General features: G+C 35.0%; 1 protein-coding gene across 1 annotated transcript in view; it reads left to right on the forward strand.

The window, feature by feature from the left end:
• The window catches only part of LOC125660169 (DNA-directed RNA polymerase II subunit RPB1-like), a 65,145-nt gene extending 56,146 nt beyond the window's left edge, over positions 1-8,999 (forward strand). The window contains 2 exon segments of the mRNA XM_056148197.1: positions 7,035-7,059; positions 8,685-8,999. Coding sequence (XP_056004172.1) covers positions 7,035-7,059; positions 8,685-8,907 — 248 coding nt within the window. The 3' untranslated portion in view covers positions 8,908-8,999.
• Positions 9,000-11,953: the final 2,954 nt, after the last annotated feature.

The raw sequence follows: 11,953 nt of genomic DNA on the forward strand, positions 1-11,953 counted from the left end.
AATGAAGTATTAATTAACATAATTGTATAAAATATCACACAAATTTGAAGACCTATTTCATCAAAAAATTCAACCTAGGAAGAATATCTGTATCAAACTTTTTCTGAAATTACTAATGTAGATTTGAATCATATTTTTGCTTAATTTAAATGAAAAAAATGTGTGGGGTAGTGTGCATTGGAACAAAGATTTGAACCATTTTGTGTCCCCACCCCCTTCTTACACTGACATACATTCTAAACAATAACAATATACGATTTGTTATAAAATGTGTATTTTTCAATTCATATTTACAAATTCTATATATTTATTTCATTATATGATAAATAATCAGAAAACATAAATAATATATGCATATATACAATACTAATTCATTTACAACTACAGAATGTGTAAAACATATGCCCCCACATCAGCATTTTCTAATTTCCATGCACTGTGACCTTGATCTTTGACCTTCTGACTCCAAAATTGATAGGCATTTTCCTTTCTTTGTATGTATCCTTATGTCCAAATTTGGTTTGAATAGAATGCAAAGTACTTGAGTTATTATCCAGAAACTAGTTTTAACAGTCAACTTCCATGTGGCCATGAGGAAGAAATCTGCACTTCCTGGTATGGTTCTTCATATGATGATAGCACGACTCATCCCTCTCGCTGTGGTTACCAAAGGATGTAGCTAAAAGAATTTCTCATGCAAAATGTTGTATATGAATCTGTTAGTGCATAAATAACTGTTTATGAAATAGACATATATGCTGAAATTCTAATCAGGATTTTTTTTTTTAATGTGCATTTTCAATACCCTATAAACACATTTTTACATTATTAAAACTTTTTGACAATTACACTTTGAAGGAATAATTAAAATAAAATTTCGATAAAATAATTTAATTTTCCAGAACTGATTAGAAACAAATTATCAATCTAGTAGCCCAAAAGAAACATATCTATACATGTTATTAGTTACACAGTTAGTTAGTGACCTGATACGGAAAAATACATGGTGTGAAAAGAAAACCCATGTATTTTTCCGTATCAGGTCACTAACTAACTGTGTAACAAATTTATCACGTCGAAGACCTCTAACTGTATATGTGGGGGTCTATATCATACAGTAAAAATGACCCAGAACTTCCGACAGTCCGACTGTATCATAGGCCTCAAATTCTTCATTTTGGCCCTGTTTCTTCAGATAGTCCCTAAGGATCTTAGCCGCTTTTGCATTACACCGAAGTGTATTCTCTGAATTCACTTTTAGCCTTTTCTCGTCTATTTGTGTAGCAGTCGTCTGCCCAAATCGCTTCGCCATTTTGACACGGCTGCAAGTCGAACCTGACGATAAATAAAATTACTTGCCCAATACGGATTTTACTCGCATGATACTTTTTTTTTTCACGACGTCATGTGACCAAGATCTGACCAATTAGATTTCAACAATTTTGTCTGAGGCGTGATAAACATATATATGTAGTCAACAAAATTATCTTTTGTTTTAACTAATTTGTACACGAATGGCGCGCCATAATTCTGTAGATTGGAGAAACCCCCCTTTTCCCTTTGAACTCCTTTTAATGAATTAAATTCGCTGTATACTTTGACGATTTTTTAAAACAATGATCTAGATTACACTTTTTAATCAAAATGATGCTTCAATAATGATACATTGAACGTTAGGAGTGAAATTCGTTCATGACCGACTAGGCGGGATCGGGAAGATCGCATATCAATTTAGGTACAGATCTACATAGTTTGTAGATTTTATTTTCATAAAAAAAAATTCTTGTATATTGAAAAACTTACGAATTCATTCAATACTATATCAACAGCCTTTGATTCGGGTACTACATCGTTAACATCCTTCCATTTTCCCATCTCGTCTGACTGTAGTGTGTCACCATGTGCGTGGCTGTGCCTGCTTGTCTGTAATTTTCTTTGTCTGCCACTCACTTGTGAGAATATCGGATGCAGACTGATCTATAACTGCCGTTTTACTTCATGTATGTTTCTGGACTGCTTTAGAATAGACTAAATGTGACATCATACAGTGTGCGTCTTCGAGCTCGAGTTTGTTTACAATCGTAACGTCATCATGAATGTCGTAAAATGAGAAAATAAGTAAAAAATGGTCATGTTTTAATTAATTTTTGTAAGTTTATTAACATTACTTACAAATAAAAATTGATATTAATGTTCTTCTTTGTGCATACAAAATAAAACACATGCATCCCCATAGTTACGACTTTAAAAAGTATGGAGACTCACTTGCGGTAAAAGTACCACGAGAGTACACCCTTAATTCATTTGATGAAAAAAACTGACAGACTGCAGTGTTAAGTGAAATCCATTAGATGTTGAAACTCTGTGTGTGTGCTGTACATGTACTTTCTTTAATGGGATTAAATTTTTTTAGCAGCTTTGGCGGTGAAGCAAGAACATTAAAGGGAAAGGCAACCCAAAAACCTTTGACATGATAAATGATAGGATTAATTATATGATAAAGATTTGTCATACTATTCTGTTGATATACAGCCTAGATAAACTTCAGTACTAATTATAAAACGTTAAAAATTGAACTTCCTGCCATCTATAGAGGCTGCCATGATGCAGATCTCTTTTGTATTCAAGACCACAAAAATCAATAATTTTGACGTCACACCGTCTATTCCAGTTTTGATGAAATTCTAAGATCATCAAAGATGTGCATGTGGTAGATTTTACGAATACATTGTAAATATGTGGACGTCTTCCTGTCAAGCAGTTAATTACACTAATACAAAGGGGAGATGCGAAAAAAGTTTTGCACACCCGAAATTCCTGACCCAACAAAGTTATTTGAAAAAGAAAATACTATGTAAACTGTGGATCCATCATTTGCGTAATGACAAGTTGAGGTTTGAGATATTTACATGTATGAAGAAACAAGTACCATCTGCCTGGTCTGCAACTTGACTGAACGTCTTCTTTTCTCAATTTCTTCTTGCGGAAGAACGGGCTCAAGTCTATATGGCCCCAAACTTAACTGTTCGTGACTTGTCATGTTTACAGTGCTGCTGATGAAATAGACCGGAACCGACAGTGTGATGTAATAAATTAAACTTCAATGGTCGCTCTCTTAGCGGCGGGTAATTAGAAATATAAGATAGATTAATATTGATTTAATTGTTGAGCAAGGATTTTTAGCTCTTCTGAGCCGAAGGCTCAAAGAGCTAATGCTATGGCCATTTGTGCGGTGTGCGTAAACTTTTTAGAAAAAGGGCTATAACTCAAGAACCCCTTGACCAATTTTTTTCAAATTTGTTACAGGGTATCATTGGCCTAAGGGCTTTCATACATACTAAATAGAGGGATGTGACCCTTTAACAAGGGGAGATAATCAGGAAAATACAAACAAAAGTAGTGGTTGCTAAAAAATCTTCTTCTCAAGAACCACGGGGCAGATTATCACCAAACTTACACATAAGGATGAGGATATGTTGTAGATTAAAAATTGTTCAAGGCATTACCCTGGGGCAAAGGGCGTGGTCTCAAGGTCACTTCAAAGTTGACCTAAATTTATATTTCCTTAAATCTTTGATATTTTAGTCATTATAAGGACTAGGATCATCAAATTTTGACAGTTGATGCATCTTAGGACCTTGTGTCAAGTTGTCTCAAAAGTAGGTCACGGTGACCTACTTTTTGAATTTTGCAGGTATTTATTTTAAAATTAATTTTGATGCATATCTTGAACACTTTGAAGCCTATGATCATCAAAACTTGTCAGTTGGTGGATCATGGGACCTTGAAATGCGTCAACTGAAAAATAGGTCACCGTGACCTACTTTTTGAATTTTATGGCTTATCATTTATAGATATATTTTAAGTTGTTATTTCAAATACCGAGAGGTTTAGAATCATAAAATCTTGTAAGTTGATGCATCTTGAGGCCTTGAAACATATTTATAAAAAAAGTAGGGCACAGTGACCTACTTTTTGAATTTTGCAGATATTCAAATTTCACATTTTCAATTTTAGATGCATATTTTGGGCACTGTAAAACCTAGGATCATCAAACTTTGTCAGTTGATGCATCTTCAGTCTTCGGTTTGTGTCGACCAAAAAGTAGGTCACCGTGACCTACTTTTGGTATTTGACAGCTAAATTACTATATTTCAGACACTATTTGACCTACAATCATCAAACTTTGTCAGTTGATGCATCTTGAGTCTTCGGAGTGTATCGACCAAAAAGTAGGTCACTGTGACCTACTTTTGGCATTTGACAGTTATATTTATATATTTCAGTCACTAATTGACCTACAATCATCAAACTTTGACAGTTGATGCATCTTGAGTCTACGGAGTGTGTCGACCAAAAAGTAGGTCACCTTCACCTATTTTTGGAATTTGACGGCTATATTTATATATTTCAGATTCTATTTGACCTACAGTCATCAAGCTTTGTCAGTTGATGGGTCTTGCATGTTCGAAGGGTTTCGACCAAAAAGTAGGTCACCTTGACCTACTTTTGGAATTGGACGGCTATATTTATATATTTCAGATACTATTTGACCTACAGTCATCAAACTTTGTCAGTTGATGCGTCTTGCATGTTCAAAGGGTGTCGACCAAAAAGTAGGTCACCTTGACCTACTTTTGGAATTGGACGGCTATATTTATATAATTCAGATACTATTTGACCTACAGTCATCAAACTTTGTCAGTTGTTGGGTCTTGCATGTTTGAAGGGTGTTGACGAAAAAGTAGGTCACCTTGACCTACTTTTGGAATTTGACGGCTATATTTATATATTTCAGATACTATTTGACCTACAGTCATCAAACTTTGTCAGTTGATGGGTCTTGCATGTTCGGAGTTCGCTGACCAAAAAGTAGGTCACCATGACCTACGATTGGAATTTGACAGCTATATTTCAATATTCAGATACTAGCTGGCTTAAAATCATCAAACTTTGTCAGTTGATATTTCTTGGGTTCTCAAAATGTGTAAACCAAAAAGTATGTCACATTGACCTACTTTTTTTGAATTCTTAGGATTTAACTAAAGATTTAGAATACTAAGAGGCTAAGAATAGAAATGGTGGGGTTGTACAATTTATCAGAAGAGCGATTCTAGGCCCTTGGGCCTCTTGTTTGTTGTTAAAGACTCATTTACGATATCAGTAAGTAATACTTTACTCATAAATGCAACAATGTGGTTAGAGTTGCCTTTCCCTTTAATTTATAGTTACACTAAGAATAAGATATGAAATTCATACACAGAAGAGGTGCTTAATCATGATTAAACCAAGTAGTGAATCGGCTCCGACTGTGCCAAATTTTTGATATGCTTAAATATGTACACATACAGTATATTTAAACTTAAATATGTACACATACAGTATATTTAAACTTTAGTTGTGGTAGTTCATTACAACAAGACTTATACTTTTATGACACTGTCACAAGATGGCAATTTTTAAAAATGTTTTGTGAAATTATTTGTTTCGATCTATTTGTTTGTCCATCATCGTAGCTTACTGAATAAAGTATTGGGTAAGTTCAAATCTGCCAGAGTCTATTGTTCTTGGTTTTTAGCTCACCTGAGCTGAAAGCTCAAGTGAGCTATTCTTATCGCCTGTTGTCCGTCGTCTGTCTTTTATGTCTGTAAACTTTTTACATTTTCGACTTCTTCTCCAGAACCACTGGGCCAATTTCAACCAAACTTGGCCAAAAGTATCCTTGGGTGAAGGGCTTTCAGGTTTGTTCAAATGAAGGGCCATGCCCCCTTCAAAGGGGAGATAATCACAAAAATAGGGTAGGGTCATTTAAAAATCTTCTCAAGAACCACTGGGCCAGAAGAGCTGAAATTTACATGAAAGCTTCCTGACATCCCCATGAGTCTTTTATTCATATGTGTTGAAATAATTTTTTTTGAAAATCATGTTTTTATCCAAATTTGAAATATTTTTTGCCTTTTTGGCATATATACTTATTGTATATCATCATATCTTTTATAATGAAATCAATTCGTACTGATTTAAAAAAGTATGTCTTGGTGTAGTGAGCCATCTTAAATAAACCTGATTTTCTAACCTCTGCTTATTTGATTGAGGTAATCTTTGACCAAAAAGTCAGAAGGAGTCCAATTCTACCTTAATGCACTCTGGATTGGTTTTCTCCCTACTTCTTTGTATGAAACATTTTTCCCAATTTCAAGCAAATGTTGCTATTTTTTCCAATTGGAAAGGCCCAGGCCCTTGAATTCAAGACCTTAAAAAAAAACCTGGGGCCACAATAGGGGATCAAAGTTTTACATACAAATATATAGGAAAAATCTTTTCTCAAGAACCACTGAGCTAGTAAAGCTGAGATTTACATGAAAGCTTCCTGACATAGTGCAGATATAAGTTTGTTAAAATCATGGCCCCTGGGGGTAGGATGGGGCCACAAGGGGGGATCAAAGTTTTGCATACAAATATATTGGGATAATCTTTAAAAATCTTCTTCTCAAACACTACTGGCCCAGGAAAGTTGAAATTTACATGAAAGCTTCCTGACATAGTGCAGATTCAAGTTTAAAATCATTAAAAATCTTCTGATGAAAAATCACTGGGCCAGAAAAGTTTTGCATTTACATGAAAGCTTCCTGACATAGTCCAGATTCAATGTTGAAAAAATCATGGCCCCCCCAGGAGTAGGTTGGGGCCACAAAAGGGATCAAAGTTTTACATGCAAACATAGAAGAAAAATCTTTAAATATGAGCCAAGGTGACAGAGGTGAGTGATGTGGCCCATGGGCCTCTTGTAGAAATATATTGATGAAAGTCATGTTTTTTACATCGTTTTTTCTGGGGGGTTTTTTGGTTGTTTTTTTTTTTTTTTTTACATATATGATTATTACATGCTGATTTGATAAATTATTTCAAGGTGTAGTGAGCCACCTTAATGCTTTAAATACTGTGTCTTTTTCAAAAGATTAAAAAACTATTTTAAGTTTTTGATTTCTTGAATTTTTATGCTTTTACCTCAACTTTCTTCCCTTTAATTTTAGGCAATTCATCAACATCCGAGAAAATGTAAGTAGATCTACAAAATTCAGAATGATTTCATTAAATTTCCTGTAGCAAGATTTAATTTTAAAAGTGCAGATTCAAGTTCGTTTAAATCATGACTCCTGGGGGTAGGATGGGCCCACAAGTGAGCTTTTCTGATCACCCGTATTCCGGCGTCCATCCGTCTGTCCGTCCGTCTGTAAACTTTTCACATTTTCAACTTCTTCTCAACAACCACTGGGCCAATTTCAACCAAAGTTGGCATAAAACATCCTTAGGTAAAGGGAATTCTAAATTGTTAAAATAAAGGGCCAGGCCACCTTCCAAGGGGAGATAATCAAGAAAAGGTAAAAATAGGGTAGGGTCATTAAAAAATCTTCTTCACAAGAACCACTGGGCCAGAAAAAATAAAATTTATAGATAAGCTTTATTAGGTAGTGCAGATTCTAAATTGTTAAAATCATGGCCCCCGGGGGTAGGATGGGGCCACAATAAGGGATAATAGTTTTACATGCAAATATATAAGGAAAATCTTTAAAATTCTTCCTCTCAAGAACCAGGAAAGTAGAATTTTCAAGCAAGCATCCTGACATTGTGCAGATTCAAATTTGTTCAGATCATGGCCCCGGGGGTAGGATGGGGCTACAATAAGGGATAATAGTTTTACATGCAAATATATAAGGAAAATCTTTAAAATTCTTCCTCTCAAGAACCAGGAAAGTAGAATTTTCAAGCAAGCTTCCTGACATAGTACAGATTCAAATTTGTTAAAATCATGGCCCCTGAGCTAGGATGGGGTCACAATAGGGGATCAAAATTTTACGTACAAAAATATAAGGAAAATCTTTAAAAATCTTCTGATGAAAAGTCACTGGACCAGAAAAGTTTACATTTACAAGAAAGCTTTCTGACATAGTGCATATTCAAGTTTCTAAAAATCACGGCCCCTGGGGGTAGGTTGGGGCCACAATAGGGACCAAAGTTTTACATGTAAAGATATATGGAAAATCTTTAGATATGGGCCAAGGTGACCAGGTGAGCAATGTGGCCCATGGGCCTCTTGTTTGTTGAGTTATGACCTTTGGACATAAAAAATATGGAATTTGAATCTCTTATATATGGCTTTTATTAGCTCTTCTGAGCCAAAGGCCATATGTCTGGCGTGCGGTGTGCGTCAACTTTTTGAAAAAAGGGCTACATCTCAAGAACCCCTTGGCCAATTTTTGTCAAATTTGTGACAGAGTAACCTTGGCCCATAAAACTAGGGTTGTGACCCTTTAAGAAAGGGAGATAATTAGGAAAATGCAAACAAAAGTAGTAGTTGCTAAAAAATCTTCTTCTCAAGAACCACTGGGCAAATTATCACCAAACTTATGCATAAGGATGAGGATAGGTTGTAGATAAAAAAATTGTTCAAGGCATCATCCTTGAGCAAAGGGTGTGGTCTCAAGGTCACTGCAAAGTTGACCTTAAATTTTGTTTTGTTAAAACTTTGATATTTTACTTAGTACATGTACTAATATCAATTAAATGATGTGTGTGTATAACCCTTTTCAATTTTGCACCATGGGGGGCATATGTGTTTTACAAACACCTCTTGTTATGAACAAAAATGTACATTCATATATTTCATTACTTCTGTTGTTTAGGGATGTCTGCATAGTGTGTGAGAAACCATTGCCACATGGATATCAGGACTATGCCCATCCTCAGTGTTTGAAGGAAGCTACTCAGGCACAGCACATGGTAGATAACAAAAGTTTTCCCAGCATGCAAGCTGAGGAGCCACGGACCACTAGATCCAGGGGGCGGTCTCAACAATCAAAATCAGCCAATCAAAGCTCGGACCAGTCAAACATTTTTGAAGGATAATAAACTATAAAGAAAATATTGTGGAAAGTTGAATGAAGCATCACTGTTATATATTTATTGTTGATATTGCATTAAATATTGATATGGTGTGACATTGGTTTGATTCTTTCATGATTATATATAAACCAAAGAGAGGGATCTCGGGAGATAATTTTTATTGATGAGAGAGGTCAATCCACTCCTGACATTGGAAGATATTGTCTGCTCAACATTTCGAATTGATGATACTACTGTCAATTATATTATGCATGTGTATAACCCTTCTCAATTTTGCACCATGGGGGGCATATATGTTTTACAAACATCTCTTGTTTACTGATCATCCACCTTTGCTGATAGATCATTATGGAGATGTTTATTTCAGCAACATAAGATTTTTGTAAATGTTAAACATTTACCTTTTATTTAGGCCTTGCCTATTGGCAGTAGCCTTGGTGATCAGCCTGTCTTTGCATGCCTGCATTGACAGTTTTCCAGATTTTTTTTTTACCATCCCTGGAGCTATAGATTTATACATGAACTTTATTAATGGATTATGTTTCAGCATTTGAAAGAGTTAAGGACCTTGAAATTTGCAAATTTCTGGGATTTGACAGTTTTCCATATTTTTCGGATACAGCTATTGATTTAAAAATATCTGAATGATGTTACATCCATGGGTTACAGGGAGTTTGAGTTTTATTGATCTATTGAAATAGTTATGAACCGTGAAGTTAGTAAATGATACCACAATGCAGGTCCTTTGTTTTGTTTGCCATCACAATGATATCTAGCATTGAAAGCTTACAAAACTTAAGAGTATGATATACAATTATGGACAGTTTAGCAGGGAGACCTTACAAATTTTCAGGTCTAGGTAGGTTTACTCGGATCTGATAATTTGTGACGTCTCCCTGTTAAACGGTCCATAATTTTATTATCCTGAAGAATCTAAATGTTCAAAAATGATATCAAACGTATTCAGCTCAACCTTAGCTGAAAGCTTAAATAAGCTTTACCGATTGTCCGTCTGTATACTGTTTACATCTTCGACTTCTGCTCCAGAACCACTGGGCTAATGCAGGACTTTCGATATATGGATCCAGTCTAACTTACCCCGTGTTGAACGTAATTTGTTTGGCATGTCGCTTCCAGATTACAATAACAACTAAGTAAACAAGCATGGAATACTTAAATTGCTATCAAATCCCTGCATTTAAATACTATCTTTGAAAGAAAGGAATCACTACAACAATTTTATAGGAAAATGCATTTGATTAAATTATGGGTGTTGGCTAGGAAAATAAATCTAGGGAATATCTTGAGGATATTTGTATAACTTCCCGCCTTGCATCCAATGAGACTTAATTGTCGAAGTTTGCCTTTTCCCTTCCATCTAATTTACACCCAGGTACTAAGCACAAATAGTAACATGGATCATCATCGTGGGACTGTGCATAGATCTTTATGAATTATGGACGGTCTGCTAGCTAATTGCTATTTGTATCTATGTGCAACTTTGCCCTTCAATTGGTAATTATCACGTGACTGGTGTATTATAAACATCAAATATAATCGGTCATTCCAGGGCATCTATTTCAACCAAACTTGGCAAAAAGCATCCTCGGGTGAAGGCCCAGGCTTTCAAGTTTGTTCAAATGAAGTGCCATACCTTCTTTAAAGGGGAGATAATGAATAAATAGGGGGAGGTAATTTAAAAATGTTCTCGAGAATCACCGGGCCAGAAGAACTGAAATTTAAATGAAAGCTTTCTGAAATAATGCAGATTCAAATTTGTTAAAACCATGACCCCTGGGGTTGGGGCCACATTAGGGGATCAAAGTTTTACATGATTGAAAAGATAGGGAAATTCTTTAAAAATCTCTCAAGAACTACTGGGCCAGGATAGCAAAATCTACATAAAAGCTTCCTGACATAGTGCAGATTCTAGGTTGTTACAATCATGACCCCCCCCGGGGGTAGGATGGGGCCACAATAGGGGATCAAAGTTTTAAATACATATAGAAAAAAAAATCTTATAAATATCTTCTTCTCAAGAACCACTGGGCTGGAAAAGTTTGCCTTTAAGTGAAAGCTTCTTGACATAGTGCAGATTTAAGTTTGTTGACATCACGGCTCCTGAGGGGTAGGGTGGAGCCACAATACGGGATCAAAGTTTTAGGGAAAATCTTCTCAAGAACTGCTGGGCCAGAAAAGTTTACATTTACATGAAAGCTTTCTGACATAATGCTGATTAAGTCTGTAAAAATAAGGGCCCCTATGGTTAGGTTGGGGCCACAATAGGGATCAAAGTTATTACATGTGAATGTGTATAGGGAAAATTTTTAAATATGGGCCAAGGTGACTCAGGTGAGCGATGTGGCCCATGGGCCTCTTGTTATTGTTGACAATGCTTAACTAAAGTACTACCAATGGTCAACCAAAATTTGAAAATCAGTTGTTGAGATACAGACAGAGTTCACAATTCTTTGTTATGTAAACTATTATCTTAATTGTCATGTTTTTGTTTTAATATAGATTGCTTAATTGAAAATAGCATTTTTGAAAGAAAATAAGATGTGCCAAACACTAGAAACTATTTAATTGTATTCAGAATTAACTTGTAAATTGAATAACCTGCTTTAAACGAAACTTTTATACTAGTATAATTTAACCTTTGTAAACAAATTAAGCATGGCATGAGTCTTGTTTATATATAACAAAAAATTATGAGCTCTGCATCTCTCACATACCTCAACAACTGATGTTCAAATTTTTGCTGACCATTATAAATACTTTAGTGAAGTATTATAAACATTAAGAATGGAAAAATAAAATATGAAATTTTTCATCTCTGATCGCGTCCACGCCCCTTTGAAATATTATCGCATGAATATTTTAAGATGTAACCTATCATCGATTTATCAAGAAAACACTATTATTTTAAAAAATTATATATTAGATAGAAACTTTTGTTCGTGTCCGTAGTCGTCCGAGGTATTAGACATTAAATCGGAATATATCTGAATCCATTATCAAAATAATGGATCGGATTCGAGAATCAGAA

The sequence above is a fragment of the Ostrea edulis genome, chromosome 9 (genome assembly GCF_947568905.1).
Source record: "Ostrea edulis chromosome 9, xbOstEdul1.1, whole genome shotgun sequence".
In the NCBI taxonomy this organism is placed as follows: Eukaryota; Metazoa; Mollusca; class Bivalvia; order Ostreida; family Ostreidae; genus Ostrea; species Ostrea edulis.